Below are 25,997 nucleotides of genomic sequence, written 5' to 3'. Positions count from 1 at the left end.
ACAAGATCAGTTATCAGAACTGCCTTCGAATTTGGACCGTTCTGACAGGAATTTTGAACCCATTTTTCCCTATGCTCCATACTGATTCAACTTTTGGTCTAAACACAAAAGTTATAGCCTTATAAATAAGCTTTCTAACTCCATTGGAATTTCTTGATTCCGATTTCTGAATCCTGAGTTATGGTCTTTCAAACAGGGCCTGTTTGGTAACCCGAAATGATATGGCTGGAACTGTTTGCACATTTTTGTCCTAGTTCCATTGAGATCTGGCTTGAGGTGCCTTTACGAAAGTTGTAGCCCTTCTTCTTAGCTTCGCAACATTACCTCATGTATTTCGATCCGATAACCGTAACCTGAAATTTGATCAAAATGGTTTTAGGTGCCAAATCTGCCGTTTCTGTTGCCGGTCGTTTACGTTTTCGTTTGCCGTTTCCTCACTTGCATGTGCCAATTTTGCCATTTTGCTTGTTTTAGGCATATTAGTAGTCGTTTGTGATATTATGTGATGCAATCTTTTATTTCAGACGGTGGTGAGTTAGGCGAAGCCGGTGGGGCCTACTACTAGCTACTCTACGTGACATAAATTGAACACCTTTTGATATCTTTGTTTTGAAGTAAATATTCAGGCCATTCTTATGCGTTGGTTGCTTATGTGTTTTGATATGTATGAAAAGGGTACCTAGGTGAGGGTGTACTTTATCGCACTCGACCTAAACCCTAATCTGCACACGTATTTGTACATGGCATATATATATGAACTATTTTGGAACTAAAACCCTCGAACTTGTAGTTCGGGGTGACTTTTGGGTGATTTTGTGAAGTTTGTGAGTTTGAGGTCGATCTCAAGACCTAGATGGACTATTCGAACCGGTCAGGGCTTGGTCGAAATCAGTCCAACCTAGTCTGAGGTCACCAAGTTTGTGAATCCGGTTCACCGAGCATGTGAACCAAGTTTGTGAACCGAGCTTGTGAACCAAACTCAATTTCGTTTGTTCGAGCCATTTTGTGAGGTGACTGGCCAGTGAGGGTGATAAGGTGTACGGTGGGAGTACAAGTGGAGTTCTACGGACCATTATTTGTGGTCGACGGAGGGTCGACAGGAGGTCACACGTGGCATACGATTTGGCTTTGGAGCCAACCTGTATCCTTCCCTTGTGTTGTTATTTTGTACTTTTGTTTTAACATTTTGTGGCATAATTGTTCTTATTTATGTACAATTTACGCTTTTACCCCTGTTTACTTGCTAAGCATATAGTTTACCCCGTTTCCTTTGTTTTCCTTAGCAGGGGACTGTAGACACCAAATTTTAAAATAATTTTTATCCTAATTTTGTTTTTATTTTTAGCAATAATTCTATTAATTCCATGATTTTTGGTTCTTAGACTTTTAGCATTTATATAGCACTTTAGTATTTTTAGATTATCATTATCTATTATTTTATTTTTTATTTTTTATTTTATTTTTAGTTGTATTTTGTATTCATTTTGGGCCCTCTTAGCTATTTATTTATTTATTTTTATTATTGTAAGACTTTTAGCATAAATTTTTGCCAGAAAGAGAGAAAATTGGGGAAAGATATGTTTTATTTCTTTGAAAAAAAAAGTAAAAGAAAAAGGAAAAGAGGAAAAAGAGGAAAATCTTAGTTTTTTATTTTTTATCTTTTGGTTACTAATGTGGTATATTTTATTTAAGTTTGTTTAAATTGTCATTTTGGTATTATTAATTAAGTGATTGAAAAAAAAAAAGAGAGAAAACTGCGCGCAGCAAAATCGAGGCAGCAGGGCAGAAGTTTGAAAAAAAAAATCATAGGCTCATCGGATGGCCTGGGTTGAAAAAGAAATCTCCACTTTCATCCTCACCCTTGAGGTGAGGGTTTGAGAGGTGTTGTCTGGTATAAATATAAGAAGACAGCAGCCGCAACGAAAAAAAAAAAGGGTGTGACGGCATGACGGCTGAGAACGGGCTAGGTTTAGAAAGGAGAGCTTCGGCTGGGCAGTAGGGAGGAACGAAGCAAGGGATAGAAAAAGTGTGGCGGCTGAGATTGTGAGGAAGAGAAAAAGAGAGGGAGAGAGCGAGAATCTGGGGATGGATAAAGGGAATGAAATAGTAGAGGCGACGGCCAGGTTTTAAGAACAGAAAAGATGCAGCTTTCAGCGAGAGAGAGCAAGGAGGAAGGGAGAGGAATCTGGTGTTTTTTCTACAAGAAACCAAGAGGGCTTCATTCCGCCATCATCAGTGGTGAATCTCCAACAAAAAAGAGATCACTGTAAGCTATTCTTTCTTTTAAGCTCTAGTTTCTCTTCAGGCGTAGATCCTTTAAGCTTTCAAAGCATGTATTCCGTGACTTTTCTTGTGGAAATTTTAATGTTCTTCATCGTTTATCTTCCCCCTCTTTTTTCATGTTCATCAAGAATCTGTCCTCTCGTTTTGCGAGTTAGAATCTGCTGTGGTTGGCCATTTGTTGCTGATTTCTTTTGTTGAATGTTCAGTGCACGTTCTATCATATTTAGATGGATTGTGTTTGTGTTTTTTGATAAAAATGATGCTTTGTTGTTTACGGCAGCAATAGCAGAAATTTTCCAGAATTGCATGGTCCCATCCTAAGTCTTTTGGTTCTGTTAGATGTTGAGTTTTGAGCAATTGTAAATACTAGAATAAAAAAAGAAACCTGCTGTGTTAGAAGTTTTGGCATTAGGAGTATGCAAATGCAAGCACTCAGTCCTCTTTTTTTTTTTACTTGCGAAGCCGAGAAGAAAATGTATAAGGGGGAAAGTTTTGAGCTCTAATCTTTTGTTTCCTGTGATATTTTCCCTGTTGAATTGTGATTTCTTGTTGGTTTCTAGTCGATAAGTGCATGGAATCTGCTGGAGTTTACTTGAATGTGTGTGATTGACCAGCTGCATAATTCGGCTTGGACTCCATTTCCTTTCGGTTTATACTTGGGTAGAGCCAATCTAGGAGAAATGTTGTAGAAAGAATGGTGGCTGGAATTTGCAGAATGTATGAGCTTCTTCGTGTCTTTTTGCATGAGTTTCCTTCTATGTTTTGCTTGTTTGGATGTCAAATTTGTATTGTGTGATTATTTAGTTTGAAGTTTGGATGGACAAATCACTAAGCATTCATTCCCATTTTTTCTCATGATAATCTTTCGGCCTGTAGCTGGAAATTTGCAGAATGCTATTTCAATTTTTGCATGCCGCAAGTTTCTTTCTTTTTCATTTTTGCTGCAATCTTTCACAATCTGTTACAGCTCATGAAGTCTGTAGTTTAGGAAGCCATTGCACGGCAGGCTACTAACTCCACGCATAGATGGGTTTCGGCTAAAAAAAATACAGCAGCCTGTTTGTTTGTTTTGTTGATTGCAGAAATTCTCGCTGCATTTTCTCTTGTGCGAGTGCTTGTTTCTTGTTTCATTGATTGGATTCTATCGAATGGGATACAGAGGGTAGTCATCCACCTTTGGTTAATGATGTTAGGAAATGTGTGTGGGTTTGGTAACTAAATGATGAGTTAGTGCGCAATCATTCACTTGAGTGAATTGAGCCGCAATGTTGCAGCAGAAAACTGCAGAAGTAAAGAAGGCTTTAGCTTTCGTTGCATGCATGGAATTTTTCTTTGGCATTGCACTTTGGCCCCCAAGTCTCCCTTTATTGCACTATGGCCCTATAAACTTTTAATTTCTTTCAATTGGGTCTTTAATTGAATTGCAAATAGACCCCTAACTTTGTTTTGCTTTAATTGTGACCCCGAATCTTTGTGCTGATTATAATTTGACCCCAAAGCTTCGTTAATTTTTGCAATCAAGTCCTTTCTTGTCTTGACTTTCCAAATGTGGGTTGTCTACATGATTTAATTGATTCAATTTCATGATTACTTTTATCTTTTGTGATTATTTCTTGATTAAAGTGGTGCCTTGACCCTTTTATTGTTTTGAAGCTAATATTTCCTTCATTTCATTACCATCGCAAGGGAGGTAACCTCTATTTCCATGGTTTTATTTCTCTATGTGATCCAACGTGCTAAGTGAGAATTGCATGTCTACTTTGTTTTCCTTGCCTTTCCTTAATTCCTTTCATTTATTTCATTTACTTTTGCTTTTATTAAGTTATTCTTTTATGGGGTATGTGTACACCTCTTGGCTTGTAATAGATAGGGCTTGGAGAGCATTTTTATTCACTTTTCCCCTTCCCCATTTGTTTTAGTTAGCCAATGTAATAGGTTCATTAGTGTGATTTGCATGATTTCTTGCTATGTGTTCTTGCTTTCTTAGGCCTTGCATCTAGATACCATGCTTATGTGTTATGTGAATTACGTGCTTACATGTCTACTTGCTTTAATTATGCACATTACTTACATATGTGTATGATGGATGCAAATGCACGTAACCGTGGCTAGTCCAATGCTAGTCATGGTTGTCCCCTCGAGCTCTTGCAAGTCCAATGCTTGTGAGAGAGCGTAGATATGGGCTAGTCCAACGCTAGACCTAATAGGGCCCCTTCTCGTTAGTACATACTTGCATGTTTCACTACATTTCATACATTTTTTCTTAGTTTTCTAGCATTTGGCATGATCCTCCAATCCTTTCCCCTTCATTTTAGGCTTTTGCATCCTCATGCTAGTTATAGGGTACATTTGTTTGAGAGTCCCCTTTCGGTAAGGGAAACGAGCGAGTGTGGCTGCAAAATAACCTTAGCACGCTAGTTCTTCCTTCTAATCAAAGGGAAAATCAAAATCATGAAGTTAGGAGTCATTCCCGTACCCGACTTGATGCACTCCTCTAGGTTCGTGCACCTCCATTTTACCATATCACTTTTTTTCATTTTTTTACATTTTCTCACTACTTATATTTTTCTCACTCCTCATGCCATGTTCACACATTTATCTTCTTTCCCTATCACTTATTTATTTTCTACCTCACAAATTGCACCCAATTGTACCTAGATGCATTTACTACTATTATACCATGTTTTCATTCCACTTGCACACAAACACTTTTATTTTCTCAATTGGCACACATGCACTTTTCTTACATTTGCACACTTGCACTTTTCTTTCATTGGCACACTTGCACTTACATTTGTGTTTTTATGGTATTTTATTTTTGCATTCCTCTTACATTTTCACACTTGCATTCATATTTGGGTCCTCATTTGCATTATCCATGATCTCTATGAGAGTTTTCCTTATTGGCCATCACAACTCATGTGATTGGGACCAAAAAGCCTCATAAGAGACATTTTAGATTTAGGATTGCATTTTTTTTCATATCCATTAGTCACATCCAACATGCAACACATATTTTGGGTAGAAGAATTAGGAAAAGTGGGGCTAAGTCACGCAACTAGCCTTGGCTAGGGTAAGGGAGTGCCTTAGGCTTTGCCTTTGCCTTCTCCCTTATCAAATGTGACCCCCGATCCCATTCTTTGGTTGCGTAGACCTAAAAAATTCTTTAAAAAAGGGTTTGTTCGCTTTTCTTTTCCAAAAAAAATCACTTTTTGGGTGACTTGGTACACCCTAACTCTATACCAAGTGGCGACTCCATTTTTCATTTAAAAAACCCTTTTTTAAACTTTGTTTGGCCAAACCGTCGCATTTCACAATCCCACGGCCTTTTATTTTCATTTTCACACACGTTCACATACATATCCCACACACCACTTTCACATCTCAAAAAGTGGGGCGCGACAGTTTGGCGACTCCACTGGGGACTTCCTAAGTGGGTCCAAGCATTTGATTTAGCTATTCTTTTCCTTTTTTTACCCTTTTATGCATAGCATTTGGATGTTTAGGATTGCATTTTTCCTTTTTAGGACTTTTTGCCTCGCGCGCGTATCAAACTACTCCCTCACTCATGTATGTATGATTGGTTGTTTGGATGTATGTTGTACTTGTTTTATCTCGCGCTTTGCATTGCATTTGGGTGGGGGACATACCCTAGAGCCTCGCGTTGGTTCTTGATCCCTCCCCTCCAAACGAGCACTAGCATACGTGCATACGCTTTAAGTTTTACCCCTCATTTATTTTCTTTTAGTGGCTTGTCACGCCACTCCACCTTATTAGGATTTTAGGCGACCCACTTGGACATGTGACCGTGACACGACGTGTGCGTAGCATGGTTCGAGGGGTCACTCAATCTTCCGCTTTAAGCTTTGGGCTAATAGCCTTTAGCTTTTAGTCGAAGGTTGAGGGGTTTTTGATAGATTCACTCAGACATGTGGCCGTGACACGACGTGTGCGTAGCAGTGTCTGGGGAATCGCTCGAGCCACCGACAAAGAACCTTGGGATTGATGACCTTTGATTTCTAAGTCTGAAGGCTCGGGGACCTAAAACCTATCGAGTCTAGATGCATTAGTGAGCCCTAACCTCATGCATCCATGATAGTTTTACCTAGGATAGCGTCTGCCTTACCCTATTAGGGACACTATTCATGAGGGGAGGAGTCCAACCCCTTTCTCCCTTTTATTGCTTTATTTCTTTGTATTGATTTCGTTGCTACAATGTGTTATGTGTATTTATCTGTCTGAACTAACTTTTTTTGGTTTTGTGTCCCCATTGCATTCACAAACCCTAGCAAATAAGAGGTCTGGCATGACCTTCTTTTAGAACCTACCCTTGTAGATAGGCTACTGCACGTTTAAGAAACTTTGGCATATTTCGTTCATAAATTAATAATGTCATATCATTTTAGGTTTACCCTGGCAAATAAAGTGGCCCTTAGGTCATGTTTCATTTCAAATTGCATATTTTACTGCTTTAATAAACAGGCATCACGCATAAACCATAGAAAGGGAATGCCATTTAGGGAATCCCACATTAGGGATAAGCCAACCCTATATTCCCGTGGGTATTTAACCCTATCTTGGGATTTACACGTTTAAATTCATGTTTAACCAGAGAAGTGGGACCCGTAGGTAAGGTATTTGACACCGATTTTTGTTCCTAGATGGAAAGCCCTCGCCGAGTCCAACAGATGTTGGTAGTACCGTTGGAGGTACAAAGGTGGCCCACATTCCTTTCACCTAGTGAAATCAACCAAGTAGCCGCTCGATTAGGACCCGTTGGGGATTTCAAGGATATTAAGTCCGATGACTATTTGGTAGAAGCCTTGATGCATTTGTGGGATTCCACTTATTCCGCATTTAGACTTGGGAAAAAGGAAATGACCATAACAATTGAGGAGGTTGCCGGATTTCTTAATTTGCCAATTCAGGGAACTGCCGTGATATTTCCACTAGTGTCTAACAAGGTCGAATTTTATCGTTTCACCGGATTAAAGGAATCAACGATTCAAGGGTCGGACCAAAATATAGAGGTAAAGTTCTTATTTGATCGATTCGCATTAAGGGATGGTTTTGAGAGGCACCTGGGAGATTTCTCATTTACTTCCAAGGAAATATGGGAACGAAAGAGAGTTTGGGTGTATGGATTGGTTATGGCTGGAACCTATTTTTTCCCTAGGAAAGACAAAAAGATAGCCTTTAAGCTCACTAAAATCTTGTATGACTTGTTTCTAGGAATAAAAGATAAACAGTGTTCTATTGTTCCAATTATTTTGGCGGATATCTTCGTAGCTTGCACTACCTGTCAGAGAGGGGAAAAGTTCTTTTGTGGTTCAAATTTGATCTTACATGTATGGGGGATGGAGCAATTCATGAGACGACCGTCTATTCCCGAGAGTCTACCAATGTCCGGATATAACTGGGTAATCACACATCACAAGAGGATTAATAGCAGTAGTTTGCCGTGTAATGCATCCGAGTTTGTGGACTTCTTGACGAATGTGACCAATCAAAATGTTAGATGGGTATTGGATTGGACCAATTGTGTCAAACCTGTTCTTCGCACCAAGGCATCCGATTTCGTTCCTTTATTGGGTACTCAGGGTATCATGGCATACAATCCGAGGAGGTTTCTCCGACAATTAGGGCGAGTCCAAGATGTGCCGCCTGCAGTTGATCTGACTACATTTATCATCATTTTCGACAAAGGAATATGTCCGAAAGAAATTTCGAGGAAGACCCCTATTAATGAGGCCTGGGAAACGTTGTCCGACGACGAACGCGTCAAGTACATTCCGGAACTCAAATAAAGGGGATTGACCACTCCGCAATACGAAAATTGGGTGAGAAGGTCCGCCACACAAGAAACACAAGATGAACCAACCGAGGAGGTGGGAAGGTTGAAAGCCATTATAGAAGCAAAGGATAAGGAAATTCTGCAATTAATTAAGTCTGTCGAAACATACAAAGGGATGGCGGAGCAAAACAAGCAATTGTATGAAAATGAACGAGAAAAGCGTCAAGAGCTGAAAAGGAAATGCGGAGAATTATATGACCAAGCTGAACGTATTAGAATTCCATATGCTAGAGAAACCAGGGACTCTGTATTAGATAGGCTTAGAAGTTTTGGCAATCTTGTACGGAATCGTCTTCGTGACATGATGTAAATATTGGCAAGTTTATCAATGAAAGCGATTTTTCTTTTGCACTCATTTGGAATTGTTGTCAAAAACAGGTTTGTGTTACGGGTCCCATTTCGAAGGTGTTGCATCATGCTAGGCCTACCCTTGGCACAAAAAGGGTCCCCCCGTAGGACATGCATCTGAATTGTTTGAACAATCACTAACTCATGTCTTTTTCTTTTTCTTTTTTGAATAAGTTGCAGAAAGCTAGTAACGATTAGTTTATCTAAAGATGTCTTTTGCATCCTCAGGTAAAGTTTCAAAATAGCTTCTCGGAAAAGCCCCATTATTACACGATCCTGAAGTAAAGCCCAAAGGAATCGTGTAGACATGAGTTCTCAACCAGAATCGTCTGATAAGACCGCTGCAACTACCCAGCCGGAAGCCACAAGTCCCGGGGTTCAGTTGACTGAATTGCTCACCAAATTTGGGGAAATGGCGTCTGAGACGGCCGCCCAAAAGAAGTTGATCGACGAGCTCATTAGTAGTGGAGTGCAGCCCGAGCCTGCGCCCGTCAAACAACCGGAATCCGAACCATTTGTCATTCCTCCAATTCAAATCGCTTTTGAGGGAGTTTTCAACCCGCAGTATACTTACACTCAAAATCCTCCATTCTATCCTCCTTATGGGGAAGGATTTCAGCCTCAGGGTGGTCAAGGTGGTCCAAACATGCCTCTGGATCCACAAGCTTTTTATCAGACTACCGCAGAGCCTGTTGCGTCGGAGCACACTGTTCAAACCAAGCCAGAAATGGGAGAGTCGTCTGCCCCGGTTGATATGAAGTTACTTAAGCGGTTGGATCGTTTCGATGAATTCATCAGGAAAAGCCAAGGTTTAAGCAAACAAGGGGTGTTAGACTACGATGATCTGTGCCTGTTTCCAAATGTACAGCTGCCCGTGGGGTTCAAGACCCCGAAGTTCAATAAATATGATGGTACAGGCAATCCTAAGACACACTTGTGTTTGTTTGCCAACAAGTTGGGCAGACCGGTGGATGACGAAAATTTGCCATTAAGGTTATTTCCAGAGAGTCTAGAAGGAGACGCCCTCGATTGGTATTCAAACTTAAAGCCAGAGAAGGTGAAGACTTGGCTTGATCTGTCCAACGCCTTCATCAGACAATACGAATATAACTGTGAGCTAGCACCGACCAGAACTACTTTGGAAGGCACCAAGAGGCGACCATCTGAAGATCATAAGACATACGCCAAAAGATGGAGGAAGATAGCTGCCAAGGTTGAGCCTCCGATGATTGAAGATGAAATTATTCGCACTTTCATAAAGACGCATGATCCTCCATACTTCGAAGAAATCTTCCGTATGACTGGGTGTACATTTGCTGCGATTGTGAATAAACTCGAAGAGTATGATGATTTTGTGAGAGCCGAAAAAATTGTCAACGTCTCTGCCCTAAAATCACAAGTAGAAGGTTTGCAAGGGAAGGGAGCAGTGGAAAGAAGCCGCAGTTTAAAAAGAAAGAGGAGGAGGCAACTTTTATCTGGAACCAGAACCCTTCACCCAAACCCCGATATCAACACAATCCAACCTACCAACCACATTACCCTTATTATTCAAACCCGCACCATGTATATATTACCAATATCCATCACCCTCGACCTCGCCCAAGCTATCCTAACCCACCTTTAGCCCCTTTTCAAATCTCTCAACCAAATCCACTCCAAAATCGACATCGCTCTCCATATAACGCAAGATTTCCTCCCCAAAATAGACCTGTTTATAGCCATCCTCAACCTCCTGAACCTTACAACCAATCCCGTAGCCGTACATTTACCGATTTAGGTAGGCCTCTAGACCAATTGTATGACCAGTTGAAGGCCGCCGGAAAGATTGGCACGGTACCCCCTCCGACCTATCCATATGGCATATACGTTGGGTATAACCCACAAGCCGTCTGTGCTTATCATTCAGGGGCACCCGGACATTCAACTGTTGATTGCAAGGCTCTTAAGCATAGAATTCAAGATATGATTGAAGCCGGAGAGATTGTAATCAGGAAAAAGGAGGCACAAGGGCCGAATATAAATAGGAACCCCTTGCCGGAACACACTAATACCATTGGGGTCATTCTGGACGACGCAGAGTATGAGGAGCAAGTCCAAAAATTGGAAAGGGAAGCTGAGGTGTTTGGGGTCACAGACCAACCATTTGTAATAGAGGTGCCATTTGAGGAGGATAAAAGGCCTTTTATTTTGGATCTCACTGTAGCTGAAAGCAAGGCTTTGGAGCCAGTGGTCATCGAATTCCCAGAGCAGGAGCCTGTTCTGAGTTTACAGCGAGTGCCATGGAACTACGATGAACCTGTCATACAAATTGGAGAAAAGTCAATTGCCAAAGAAGAGGTGTCAGTGGTCACTAGATCAGGGAGGATTGCAAGTCCGTTTGGAGCTACCGTTCCGATTCAAACAAATAACGCCGAGCTGCCCGCTAAACCAACAATTACTGAGAAGAAAGCCTTGGATTTTCTTAAAAGGCTCCAAAGAAGTGAATATAATGTAGTGGAGAAGCTAAGCAAGTCGCCCGCCCAAATATCCATGTTGGATCTGCTCTTTTCTTCGGATATGCATAGGGATGCGTTGCTCGAAGTGTTGACCAAAGCTCAAATCCCTAATGACATCTCAGTTGCTAATTTCTCACATATAGTTGGGAGTGTGTTATTTACAAAACAAATCACTTTCTCTGATGATGAGTTACCAGCGGAAGGCATCGGACATAACAAGGCTCTGTACATAGCTGTGAGGTGCAATGGGAAAATTTTGCCAAAGGTGTTGATTGACAATGGATCTGCGCTTAATATCTGTTCTTGGAGTACCTTGGAAAAGCTAGGGTTGCAAGATATCAAGCTCAGGCCTTCAGCGACCATAGTTAGAGGTTTTGATGGAGCACAAAGAGAACCTATAGGAGAAGTAGATTTAGTAGTCGAGATGGGGCCCGCACAGTTTCAAATAGCCTGCCAAGTTATGCACTTTTCTAGTGTTTACAATGTTTTGCTTGGAAGGCCGTGGATTCATAAGTCCGGAGCTGTGCCTTCTTCATTGCATCAATTGTTGAAATTCATAGTAAATGACAAATTGATAACTATCTTTGCCGAGGAGGATTGCCTCGTGATTGCTGATTCTGGGTCCAAAGAAGATAGTAGCCGAAACGCCACAGTAACCCCTCATAGCACAGCTGATATCGTCTCTGTTAGTTGGATAACAAAAGAGGAACGAGCTCTGTCAAAGGCCAGTGTCATGATCGCTAAGAAAATGATCTGCGGAGGATATGAGTTTGACAAAGGGTTGGGACGTGATCTACAAGGAATGCTGAAACCAGTGGAAATTGTGGAGAAAAAGGATTCATTCGGTTTGGGTTTCCGACCAACCGCTAAAGACATCAAAGAAACGAAGGAACGCAAGAGAGCAGAGAAAGAAGGCAGGCAAAAGGCCTTTGATATTCCACCACTGCATTATACTTTTCCACGACCAACCGAGGTGATCACATCAGAGATTAACCCAGTTGACGGAATCGAAACTAGTTTGGCCCAATTGTTCGTTGGGGCAACATTTGAAGACAGTTTCCCAGATGAGGCCGAGTTTCCCGACATCCCTGAAGGATCAATTTCCAATTGGACAGCCGAGTTTCTGCCCATTCAGAAGGAGTTTCGGTAAACCTAAAGGGGTTTGTCATTCATGCGAATTCATGAAAATACTTCTGCATCTGTAAATAGCTAATGAAAGCATTTTTACCTTTGACTAAAGTTTGCACGTGAAAATATTGTTAAGTTTTCATTTCGTTCTCGCTTGCTTTCTTTTGTTCTCGCTTTCAATCAAAGGTTTTATGAAAATGCACAAGTTGTTCTTGTCATGTTGATTTGTTTATTCGTTTGTTTATATTTCTGTCATATTGCTTGTTCATTTGTTTGTTGTATGTTTGTTTGCTTATTATCCCACATTCGTTAATTCTTTCAGATGGCCAAAAATAAAACTATTTGACCCTTTGGATATCACTATTATGGAATTCAATAATGGCAATCTCTATATCACTCACGACTTGGAGGTCTGGGAATCCGAGCTCCAAAGCGAGAGTGATAATGAGGAGGTATTCGATTCGTTTGCAAAGGACTTTGAACAATATGAGGAGAAACCAAAACCGAACCTGGAAGAAACAGAAAAGGTTAACATTGGCACTAAAGATGAAGTTAAGGAGGTGCAAGTTAGTATTCATTTGAATGAGAGGCAGAAAAAGGATATGCTTGAATTTTTTACTGTGCTCCAGGATGTATTTGCATGGTCCTATGATGATATGACTGGTATTTCAACTGATGTGGTAGTGCATAAGTTGCCCACAGACCCTACTTTTCCACCCGTAAAACAAAAACTCCGAAAATTCAAACCAAATATGAGCCTCAAAATAAAGGAGCAAATTGAAAAATAGCTCAAAACCAACATTATCATTGTTTCCCATTACCCTATTTGGCTTTCGAATCCAGTTCCTGTCCCAAAAAAGAATGGAGAGGTGCGAGTTTGTGTTGATTATAGAGACCTCAATAAGGCCAGTCCTAAAGATGATTTTCCTCTGCCAAATATTCACATTCTCCTGGACAATACCGCTGGGCATGAGATTGAATCTTTTTGTGATTGTTTCGCTGGATATCACCAGATTTTGATGGCAGAAGAGGATAGGGAGAAGACTGCTTTTATAACCCCTTGGGGCACATTTTGCTACCGAGTGATGCCATTTGGTCTAAAAAATGCCGGAGCTACTTATCAAAGGACCATGACCACCCTATTTCATGATATGATCCACCGGGAGATGGAGGTCTACGTGGATGACATCATAATCAAGTCTAAAAGGGCAGAGAACCATTTGGTTGATTTGAAGAAGCTATTCGAAAGGTTGCGAAAGTACAATTTGAAACTAAATCCTGCAAAGTGCGCCTTTGGGGCACCAGCTGGTAAATTGTTGGGCTTCATTGTCAGTAAAAGAGGCATAGAGATAGATCCAGCAAAAATCAAAGCAATTCGAGATATGCCAGTACCGAAAACTCAGAAGGACGTGAAAAGTTTCTTAGGAAAGATCAATTTTATTGGGAGATTCATTGCCCAGCTAACTGCCACATGCGAGCCGTTGTTCAAATTGTTGAGAAAAAATGTGCCATTGTACTGGAGTGAAGAATGCCAACAAGCTTTTGATAAAATCAAGGATTATCTGTTACATCCGCCAGTCTTGGTGCCACCCAAGCCGGGTCGACCATTAATCATGTACCTATCTGTGCTTGAAGAAGCAGTTGGTTGTGTCCTCGGGCAGCATGATGACTCTGGAAGGAAGGAGCAAGCCATTTACTATTTAAGCAAGAAGTTCACGCAGTATGAGGCTAATTATTCATTCATTGAGAAAAGCTGCTGTGCATTGGCCTGGGCAGTTCAAAAGCTGAGACACTACCTGTTGAGCCATACCACTTATCTTATTTTCCCGATCTGATCCTTTGAAGTATCTCTTGGAGAAGCCGATGCTAACTGGATGTCTGGCCAAATGGCAGATAATTCTCTCAGAGTTCGATATTATTTTCACTTCACAGAAGGCTGTCAAGGGGCAAGCTATAGCTGATCATTTGGCAGAAAATCCAAGGGACGATGATTATCAACCACTTCATACTTATTTCCCTGATGAGAAAGTCTTATTTGTAGGCGCCACAGACGATATAAGTGAGCAAAGCTCTGAATGGAGGCTTTTCTTCGATGGAGCTTCGAATTCTCTCGGAGCTGGAATTGCAGCTGTTTTGGTTTCACCTGAAGGGAAGCACTACCCTGCCGCTGCCAAATTGCAATTTGCTTGCACAAACAACATGTCTGAATATGAAGCCTGCATTTTTGGTCTCAAAATGGCTTTAGAAATGGAAATCAAAGAGTTGATAGTTTTTAGTGATTCAGATTTGCTCGTGCACCAAACCTTGAAGCAGTGGATAACCAAATATTCAAAAATTTTGCCCTACCATTGTAGTTTGCTCACTCTGGCCAAGCAATTTCAAAATTTGGAGTTCAGACATCTCCCGCGAGCCCGAAATGCATTTGCTGATGCTTTGGCCACCTTAGCTTCTATGATCCAGTATCCAGATGAATTGAGGATCGAACCTATTCAGATTCAACTTCAAGACAAGCCTGCCCACTGTTGGGTTGTAGACAAGTCCTCTGACAATATTCCTTGGTATAATGATATTAAGGAGTTTCTCAAAACTGGATCTTACCCTCTGCATGCTAGTACAAAGGACAAGAGTTTTCTGCGTAGAATGGCTTCAAAATTTTTCTTGAGTGGAGAAGTTTTGTACAAACGAACCTCAGATTTGAACCTTTTAAAGTGCATTGATGAAGATGAAGCTCAATATATGATGAAAGAAGTGCATAGTGGCGTTTGTGGACCTCACATGAATGGCCATTTGCTAGCAAAGAAAATCATGAGAATCGGATATTTCTGGCTTACTATGGAGCGTGATTGTATAGATTTTGTCCGGAGATATATAAAATGTCAAATGCACGGTGACGTTATACATGCTCCACCCACTGAATTGCATAGTATGATCGCCCCATGACCCTGTTCAATGTGGGGTATGGACGTGATTGGTACAATTGATCCTCCCGCTTCAAATGGACATCGATTTATATTGGTGACAATTGAGTACTTTACCAAATGGGTTGAAGCGGAGTCATTCAAACATGTAACGAAGAAGGTAGTTGCCAATTTCTTGAGAGATCACATCATCTGTCGCTTTGGAGTACCCGAAACGCTTATTACAGACAACGCCAAGAATCTGAACAATGACATGGTAGATGGACTATGCGAGCAGTTCAAGATCAGACACCGCAACTCTGCCATTTATAGGCCTCAGATGAATGGAGCTGTAGAAGCCGCAAACAAGAATTTGAAGAAGATTATTCGCAAAATGACTGAAAGGCATCGCGATTGGCATGAAAAGTTGCCTTATGCATTAATGGCGTATCGGACTTCTATCCGGACATCGACCGGGGCAACACCATATTCACTCATGTATGGAATGGAAGCTGTGTTACCAGCTGAAGTTGAAATTCCTTCGCTACGAATCCTCATGGAAGCTAAATTGGAGGAGGCTGATTGGATAAAGCAGCGTCATGAGCAATTGACTTTGATCGATGAAAAGCGGCTCATTGCTATCTGTCATGGTCAGTGCTATCAGAAACGTGTGGCCCGGGCTTACAACAAAAAAGTCCATCGGCGTGTATTCGAAGAAGGAGACAAAGTACTAAAGCGAATTTTGCCGATGCAAGATGAAGCTAAAGGCAAATTTGCTCCAAATTGGCAAGGGCCGTTCATTGTCCAAAAGGTATTACCTGGCGGAGCACTTATTTTGGCAGAAATGGATGGACGAACATTCCCTCAACCCATCAACTCAGACATGTGCAAGAAGTTTTTCATTTGATCATGCAAATTTTCTTTAGAAATTCATGCAAACGGCGAAATGCAAGTCAGGCCATCTTCTTTTACACTTAAAACATTTTATCTCTACTTGTCCCCTTTGAGCCATCAGAATTGACAAATTTTCACTTGATAACCCCTGAGAATTGCAAACCCCACACTGGGACAAATTTATTTTGAAAGAGAGATGATCAAAAAGAAAAGAGAACCCCACACTGGGGCAAATTTAGTTTTTAAAGAAAAATGCAAAAGTGAGGAAAATGCAATAAAGAAAATGCAAAGAGAGAAAATTCAATCAAACTGGGGCAAATTTTCCTCAGTTTCGTTCAAAATCGGAGACATTTTCAAAATATTGCAATCTCAAGTTATTTCGCCTCGCATCAAAAATTCGCTTTCAAGCCTCAACTTTTCTTGAAAAGCACCCCACCTGACCTCATTACAAAGCCCAAAGTCCTGGCTTTCGTCATTTGTTGTATTTCTATTAGGAAATTTGTTAATCAACTGGCAAGTGATGTCCATAATGCCTTCGCCTAATCTCACAAGGGAAGTGCATTTTACTGATGCCAGAAATCTTTAACTCATATTTCTGAGTCGATCATGGTTGAGATATTTCATTGTTCTTTAGGTGAAAACCCGAAAGGGCGCCTCGAAAGAAAAGAAAAAGGAAAAAGAAAAAAAAAAGAAAAAAAGGGAAAAGAAAAGGAAAAGACAAAACAAAAACAAAAAGGGTGGGGGCAACCTTGGTGAAAACCCGAAAGGGCGCCAAGGCAGGTTTTCTCAACAAGACGAGCACGAGAAGGAACAGCTGGTGACCTGATTCATTTGGACTTTCCCTCATGATTGTGACACTTCTACCAGTATTGAAATCCGAAGCAAATATATCCAAAGTCTTGAATATGATATTCGTTGGCCAAATTTGTATTTTTCTTTACAAATATTCTGTTGCAAAATGTATCTTTATAAACCTCTTGGTTTCTCTCGATTATTTGCGTTCGACTGCTTGTGGTTGTCTGCATTTTTTTACATGCTCATCTTTGCCTGACATAGGAATCATCTTGCATATATCATTGATTTTTATATGACAAATTTTCATGCATCATTCTTTCACCATGGGATTCGAATGGATGATAAACCCTAGGGTTTGTGCAAGGATAAGGGGTTCAATCATCTACTAAAGTGGGTAAAATGCAACAAAGCTGCTACATAGATTTGGTGACGTGGTAAATACGTACTTTATCAGTCTCAGAAATTGAAAGGTTTCAAAATTACAAGTTCGACTAAGCTAGACGCCGCAAAACAGAGGCAAAAGCATCACAAGACTCATGTTTACACGATTCTCAAGGCAAACCGGATCAAATGATGGTGACAAGTCCATTATTTCTTCTTTCTTGCAGGAACGTTACGTTTACAAACGAAAACAACCACTCTCCTTTTCGCACCTAAATCGATGTCAGAAACAGCTCCCCAGTAAGCAAAGACGAAGTGATAATGTTATTGGCAAAATTTGATCATAAGAAACAACATCAGCTATCACTTCAGCCACAGAGATCAAATCTCCCTCTTGGTACAAAAAAGTTTGAACCACTCCCAGGTAAAAACTCAATTTATTGTTTAAACCTCCCCAGTGCAGTCCCGTTTTAAATTCCTGTTCCCCTGTTCGGGTCAGTCCCGTTTTAAATTTCTTGTTCGGGTCAGTCCCGTTTTAAATTCCTGTTCGGGTTCATTCCCGTTTTAAATTTCTTGTTCGGGTTCAGTCCCGTTTTAAATTTCTTGTTCGGGTTCAGTCCCGTTTTAAATTTCTTGTTCGGGTCAGTCCCGTTTTAAATTTTTGTTCGGGTCAGTCCCGTTTTAAATTTCTTGTTCGGGTCAGTCCCGTTTTAAGTCCCGTTTTAAATTCCTTGTTCGGGTCAGTCCCGTTTTGAATTCCTGTTCGGGTCAGTCCCGTTTTAAATTACCTGTTCGGGTCAGTCCCGTTTCAAATTCCTGTTCGGGTCATTCCCGTTTTAAATTCATGTTCGGGTCAGTCCCGTTTTAAATTCCTGTCCGTTGGAATCATTTTGTGGTCAAATAACACAGGTAAGTATTTGGTGTCTACTTCTTTGTCTCAAGTTTTTCCAAAACTCAGACAAATAGGGGCAAACTGTAGACACCAAATTTTAAAATAATTTTTATCCTAATTTTGTTTTTATTTTTAGCAATAATTCTCTTAATTCCATGATTTTTGGTTCTTAGACTTTTAGCATTTATATAGCACTTTAGTATTTTTAGATTATCATTATCTATTATTTTATTTTTTATTTTTTATTTTATTTTTAGTTGTATTTTGTATTCATTTTGGGCTCTCTTAGCTATTTATTTATTTATTTTTATTATTATAAGACTTTTAGCATAAATTTTTGCTAGAAAGAGAGAAAATTGGGGAAAGATATGTTTTATTTCTTTGAAAAAAAAAGTAAAAGAAAAAGGAAAAGAGGAAAAAGAGGAAAATCTTAGTTTTTTATTTTTTATCTTTTGGTTACTAATGTGGTATATTTTATTTAAGTTTGTTTAAATTGTCATTTTGGTATTATTAATTAAGTGATTGAAAAAAAGAGAGAGAGAAAACTGCGCGCAGCAAAATCGCGGCAGCAGGGCAGAAGTTTGAAAAAAAAATCATAGGCTCATCGGATGGCCTGGGTTGAAAAAGAAATCTCCACTTTCATCCTCACCCTTGAGGTGAGGGTTTGAGAGGTGTTGTCTGGTATAAATATAAGAAGACAGCAGCCGCAACGAAAAAAAAAAAAGGGTGTGACGGCATGACGGCTGAGAACGGGCTAGGTTTAGAAAGGAGAGCTTCGGCTGGGCAGTAGGGAGGAACGAAGAAAGGGATAGAAAAAGTGTGGCGGCTGAGATTGTGAGGAAGAGAAAAAGAGAGGGAGAGAGCGAGAATCTGGGGATGGATAAAGGGAATGAAATAGTAGAGGCGACGGCCAGGTTTTAAGAACAGAAAAGACGCAGCTTTCAGCGAGAGAGAGCAAGGAGGAAGGGAGAGGAATCTGGTGTTTTTTCTGCAAGAAACCAAGAGGGCTTCATTCCGCCATCATCAGTGGTGAATCTCCAACAAAAAAGAGATCACTGTAAGCTATTCTTTCTTTTAAGCTCTAGTTTCTCTTCAGGCGTAGATCCTTTAAGCTTTCAAAGCATGTATTCCGTGACTTTTCTTGTGGAAATTTTAATGTTCTTCATCGTTTATCTTCCCTCTCTTTTTTCATGTTCATCAAGAATCTGTCCTCTCGTTTTGCGAGTTAGAATCTGCTGTGGTTGGCCATTTGTTGCTGATTTCTTTTGTTGAATGTTCAGTGCACGTTCTATCATATTTAGATGGATTATGTTTGTGTTTTTTGATAAAAATGATGCTTTGTTGTTTACGGCTGCAATAGCAGAAATTTTCCAGAATTGCATGGTCCCATCCTAAGTCTTTTGGTTCTGTTAGATGTTGAGTTTTGAGCTGTTGTAAATACTAGAATAAAAAAAGAAACCTGTTGTGTTAGAAGTTTTGGCATTAGGAGTATGCAAATGCAAGCACTCAGTCCTCTTTTTTTTTTACTTGCGAAGCCGAGAAGAAAATGTATAAGGGGGAAAGTTTTGAGCTCTAATCTTTTGTTTCCTGTGATATTTCCCCTGTTGAATTGTGATTTCTTGTTGGTTTCTAGTCGATAAGTGCATGGAATCTGCTGGAGTTTACCTGAATGTGTGTGATTGACCAGCTGCATAATTCGGCTTGGACTCCATTTCCTTTCGGTTTATACTTGGGTAGAGCCAATCTTGGAGAAATGTTGTAGAAAGAATGGTGGCTGGAATTTGCAGAATGTATGAGCTTCTTCGTGTCTTTTTGCATGAGTTTGCTTTTATGTTTTGCTTGTTTGGATGTCAAATTTGTATTGTGTGATTATTTAGTTTGAAGTTTGGATGGACAAATCACTAAGCATTCATTCCCATTTTTTCTCATGATAATCTTTCGGCCTGTAGCTGGAAATTTGCAGAATGCTATTTCAATTTTTGCATGCCGCAAGTTTCTTTATTTTTCATTTTTGCTGCAATCTTTCACAATCTGTTACAGCTCATGAAGTCTGTAGTTTAGGAAGCCATTGCACGGCAGGCTACTAACTCCACGCATAGATGGGTTTCGGCTAAAAAAAATACAGCAGCCTGTTTGTTTGTTTTGTTGATTGCAGAAATTCTCGCTGCATTTTCTCTTGTGCGAGTGCTTGTTTCTTGTTTCATTGATTGGATTCTATCGAATGGGATACAGAGGGTAGTCATCCATCTTTGGTTAATGATGTTGGGAAATGTGTGTGGGTTTGGTAACTAAATGATGAGTTAGTGCGCAATCATTCACTTGAGTGAATTGAGCTGCAATGTTGCAGCAGAAAACTGCAGAAGTAAAGAAGGCTTTAGCCTTCGTTGCATGCATGGAATTTTTCTTTGGCATTGCACTTTGGCCCCCAAGTCTCCCTTTGTTGCACTATGGCCCTATAAACTTTTAATTTCTTTCAATTGGGTCTTTAACTGAATTGCAAATAGACCCCTAACTTTGTTTTGCTTTAATTGTGACCCCGAATCTTTGTGCTGATTATAATTTGACCCCAAAGCTTCGTTAATTTTTGCAATCAAGTCCTTTCTTGTCTTGACTTTCCAAATGTGGGTTGTCTACATGATTTAATTGATTCAATTTCATGATTACTTTTATCTTTTGTGATTATTTCTTGATTAAAGTGGTGCCTTGACCCTTTTATTGTTTTGAAGCTAATATTTCCTTCATTTCATTACCATCGCAAGGGAGGTAACCTCTATTTCCATGGTTTTATTTCTCTATGTGATCCAACGTGCTAAGTGAGAATTGCATGTCTACTTTGTTTTCCTTGCCTTTCCTTAATTCCTTTCATTTATTTCATTTACTTTTGCTTTTATTAAGTTATTCTTTTATGGGGTATGTGTACACCTCTTGGCTTGTAATAGATAGGGCTTGGAGAGCATTTTTATTCACTTTTCCCCTTCCCCATTTGTTTTAGTTAGCCAATGTAATAGGTTCATTAGTGTGATTTGCATGATTTCTTGCTATGTGTTCTTGCTTTCTTAGGCCTTGCATCTAGATACCATGCTTATGTGTTATGTGAATTACGTGCTTACATGTCTACTTGCTTTAATTATGCACATTACTTACATATGTGTATGATGGATGCAAATGCACGTAACCGTGGCTAGTCCAATGCTAGTCATGGTTGTCCCCTCGAGCTCTTGCAAGTCCAATGCTTGTGAGAGAGCGTAGATATGGGCTAGTCCAACGCTAGACCTAATAGGGCCCCTTCTCGTTAGTACATACTTGCATGTTTCACTACATTTCATACATTTTTTCTTAGTTTTCTAGCATTTGGCATGATCCTCCAATCCTTTCCCCTTCATTTTAGGCTTTTGCATCCTCATGCTAGTTATAGGGTACATTTGTTTGAGAGTCCCCTTTCGGTAAGGGAAACGAGCGAGTGTGGCTGCAAAATAGCCTTAGCACGCTAGTTCTTCCTTCTAATCAAAGGGAAAATCAAAATCATGAAGTTAGGAGTCATTCCCGTACCCGACTTGATGCACTCCTCTAGGTTCGTGCACCTCCATTTTACCATATCACTTTTTTTCATTTTTTTACATTTTCTCACTACTTATATTTTTCTCACTCCTCATGCCATGTTCACACATTTATCTTCTTTCCCTATCACTTATTTATTTTCTACCTCACAAATTGCACCCAATTGTACCTAGATGCATTTACTACTATTATACCATGTTTTCATTCCACTTGCACACAAACACTTTTATTTTCTCAATTGGCACACATGCACTTTTCTTACATTTGCACACTTGCACTTTTCTTTCATTGGCACACTTGCACTTACATTTGTGTTTTTATGGTATTTTATTTTTGCATTCCTCTTACATTTTCACACTTGCATTCATATTTGGGTCCTCATTTGCATTACCCATGACCTCTATGAGAGTTTTCCTTATTGGCCATCACAACTCATGTGATTGGGACCAAAAAGCCTCATAAGAGACATTTTAGATTTAGGATTGCATTTTTTTTTCATATCCATTAGTCACATCCAACATGCAACACATATTTTGGGTAGAAGAATTAGGAAAAGTGGGGCTAAGTCACGCAACTAGCCTTGGCTAGGGTAAGGGAGTGCCTTAGGCTTTGCCTTTGCCTTCTCCCTTATCAAATGTGACCCCCGATCCCATTCTTTGGTTGCGTAGACCTAAAAAATTCTTTAAAAAAGGGTTTGTTCCCTTTTCTTTTCCAAAAAAAATCACTTTTTGGGTGACTTGGTACACCCTAACTCTATACCAAGTGGCGACTCCATTTTTCATTAAAAAAACCCTTTTTTAAACTTTGTTTGGCCAAACCGTCGCATTTCACAATCCCACGGCCTTTTATTTTCATTTTCACACACGTTCACATACATATCCCACACACCACTTTCACATCTCAAAAAGTGGGGCGAGACAGTTTGTCGACTCCACTGGGGACTTCCTAAGTGGGTCCAAGCATTTGATTTAGCTATTCTTTTCCTTTTTTTACCCTTTTATGCATAGCATTTGGATGTTTAGGATTGCATTTTTCCTTTTTAGGACTTTTTGCCTCGCGCGCGTATCAAACTACTCCCTCACTCATGTATGTATGATTGGTTATTTGAATGTATGTTGTACTTGTTTTATCTCGCGCTTTGCATTGCATTTGGGTGGGGGACATACCCTAGAGCCTCGCGTTGGTTCTTGATCCCTCCCCTCCAAACGAGCACTAGCATACGTGCATACGCTTTAAGTTTTACCCCTCATTTATTTTCTTTTAATGGCTTGTCACGCCACTCCACCTTATTAGGATTTTAGGTGACCCACTTGGACATGTGACCGTGACACGACGTGTGCGTAGCATGGTTCGAGGGGTCACTCAATCTTCCGCTTTAAACTTTGGGCTAATAGCCTTTAACTTTTAGTCGAAGATTGAGGGATTTTTGATAGATTCACTCAGACATGTGGCCGTGACACGACGTGTGCGTAGCAGTGTCTGGGGAATCGCTCGAGCCACCGACAAAGAACCTTGGGATTGATGACCTTTGGTTTCTAAGTCTGAAGGCTCGGGAACCTAAAACCTATCGAGTCTAGATGCATTAGTGAGCCCAAACCTCATGCATCCATTATAGTTTTACCTAGGATAGCGTCTGTCTTACCCTATTAGGGACACTATTCACGAGGGGAGGGGTCCAACCCCTTTCTCCCTTTTATTGCTTTATTTCTTTGTATTGATTTCGTTGCTACAATGTGTTATGTGTATTTATCTATCTGAACTAACTTTTTTTGGTTTTGTGTCCCCATTGCATTCACAAACCCTAGCAAATAAGAGGTCTGGCATGACCTTCTTTTAGAACCTACCCTTGTAGATAGGCTACTGCACGTTTAAGAAATTTTGGCATATTTCGTTCATAAATTAATAATGTCATATCATTTTAGGCTTACCCTGGCAAATAAAGGGGCCCTTAGGTCATGTTTCATTTCAAATTGCATATTTTACTGCTGTAATAAACAGGCATCACGCATAAACCATAGAAAGGGAATGCCATTTAGGGAATCCCACATTAGGGATAAGCCAACCCTATATTCCCGTGGGTATTTAACCCTATCTTGGGATTTACACGTTTAAATTCATGTTTAACCAGAGAAGTGGGACCCGTAGGTAAGGTATTTGACACCGATTTTTGTTCCTAGATGGAAAGCCCTCGCCGAGTCCAACAGATGTTGGTAGTACCGTTGGAGGTACAAAGGTGGCCCACATTCCTTTCACCTAGTGAAATCAACCAAGTAGCCGCTCGATTAGGACCCGTTGGGGATTTCAAGGATATTAAGTCCGATGGCTATTTGGTAGAAGCCTTGATGCATTTGTGGGATTCCACTTATTCCGCATTTAGACTTGGGAAAAAGGAAATGACCATAACAATTGAGGAGGTTGCCGGATTTCTTAATTTGCCAATTCAGGGAACTGCCGTGATATTTCCACTAGTGTCTAACAAGGTCGAATTTTATCGTTTCACCGGATTAAAGGAATCAACGATTCAAGGGTCGGACCAAAATATAGAGGTAAAGTTCTTATTTGATCGATTCGCATTAAGGGATGGTTTTGAGAGGCACCTGGGAGATTTCTCATTTACTTCCAAGGAAATATGGGAACGAAAGAGAGTTTGGGTGTATGGATTGGTTATGGCTGGAACCTATTTTTTCCCTAGGAAAGACAAAAAGATAGCCTTTAAGCTCACTAAAATCTTGTATGACTTGTTTCTAGGAATAAAAGATAAACAGTGTTCTATTGTTCCAATTATTTTGGCGGATATCTTCGTAGCTTGCACTACCTGTCAGAGAGGGGAAAAGTTCTTTTGTGGTTCAAATTTGATCTTACATGTATGGGGGATGGAGCAATTCATGAGACGACCGTCTATTCCCGAGAGTCTACCAATGTCCGGATATAACTGGGTAATCACACATCACAAGAGGATTAATAGCAGTAGTTTGCCGTGTAATGCATCCGAGTTTGTGGACTTCTTGACGAATGTGACCAATCAAAATGTTAGATGGGTATTGGATTGGACCAATTGTGTCAAACCTGTTCTTCGCACCAAGGCATCCGATTTCGTTCCTTTATTGGGTACTCAGGGTATCATGGCATACAATCCGAGGAGGTTTCTCCGACAATTAGGGCGAGTCCAAGATGTGCCGCCTGCAGTTGATCTGACTACATTTATCATCATTTTCGACAAAGGAATATGTCCGAAAGAAATTTCGAGGAAGACCCCTATTAATGAGGCCTGGGAAACGTTGTCCGACGACGAACGCGTCAAGTACATTCCGGAACTCAAACAAAGGGGATTGACCACTCCGCAATACGAAAATTGGGTGAGAAGGTCCGCCACACAAGAAACACAAGATGAACCAACCGAGGAGGTGGGAAGGTTGAAAGCCATTATAGAAGCAAAGGATAAGGAAATTCTGCAATTAATTAAGTCTGTCGAAACATACAAAGGGATGGCGGAGCAAAACAAGCAATTGTATGAAAATGAACGAGAAAAGCGTCAAGAGCTGAAAAGGAAATGCGGAGAATTATATGACCAAGCTGAACGTATTAGAATTCCATATACTAGAGAAACCAGGGACTCTGTATTAGATAGGCTTAGAAGTTTTGGCAATCTTGTACGGAATCGTCTTCGTGACATGATGTAAATATTGGCAAGTTTATCAATGAAAGCGATTTTTCTTTTGCACTCATTTGGAATTGTTGTCAAAAACAGGTTTGTGTTACGGGTCCCATTTCGAAGGTGTTGCATCATGCTAGGCCTACCCTTGGCACAAAAAGGGTCCCCCCGTAGGACATGCATCTGAATTGTTTGAACAATCACTAACTCATGTCTTTTTCTTTTTCTTTTTTGAATAAGTTGCAGAAAGCTAGTAACGATTAGTTTATCTAAAGATGTCTTTTGCATCCTCAGGTAAAGTTTCAAAATAGCTTCTCGGAAAAGCCCCATTATTACACGATCCCGAAGTAAAGCCCAAAGGAATCGTGTAGACATGAGTTCTCAACCAGAATCGTCTGATAAGACCGCTGCAACTACCCAGCCGGAAGCCACAAGTCCCGGGGTTCAGTTGACTGAATTGCTCACCAAATTTGGGGAAATGGCGTCTGAGACGGCCGCCCAAAAGAAGTTGATCGACGAGCTCATTAGTAGTGGAGTGCAGCCCGAGCCTGCGCCCGTCAAACAACCGGAATCCGAACCATTTGTCATTCCTCCAATTCAAATCGCTTTTGAGGGAGTTTTCAACCCGCAGTATACTTACACTCAAAATCCTCCATTCTATCCTCCTTATGGGGAAGGATTTCAGCCTCAGGGTGGTCAAGGTGGTCCAAACATGCCTCTGGATCCACAAGCTTTTTATCAGACTACCGCAGAGCCTGTTGCGTCGGAGCACACTGTTCAAACCAAGCCAGAAATGGGATAGTCGTCTGCCCCGGTTGAT

At 40.4% G+C, this 25,997-nt stretch overlaps 1 protein-coding gene across 1 annotated transcript; it reads left to right on the top strand.

Moving 5' to 3' along the window:
- The first annotated feature begins 8,897 nt into the window (after positions 1-8,897).
- LOC140005500 (uncharacterized) lies at positions 8,898-12,768 on the top strand. Its single transcript, XM_072046500.1, has 3 exons — positions 8,898-9,891; positions 10,263-12,054; positions 12,738-12,768. Exons 1-3 carry the CDS (start codon positions 8,898-8,900, stop codon positions 12,766-12,768), a joined length of 2,817 nt encoding a protein of 938 aa, XP_071902601.1.
- The last annotated feature ends 13,229 nt before the right edge of the window (positions 12,769-25,997 follow it).

This window comes from Coffea arabica, chromosome 4e, assembly GCF_036785885.1.
Source record: "Coffea arabica cultivar ET-39 chromosome 4e, Coffea Arabica ET-39 HiFi, whole genome shotgun sequence".
Lineage (NCBI taxonomy): Eukaryota > Viridiplantae > Streptophyta > Magnoliopsida > Gentianales > Rubiaceae > Coffea > Coffea arabica.
This window is presented reverse-complemented; position numbering and strand designations above follow the sequence as displayed.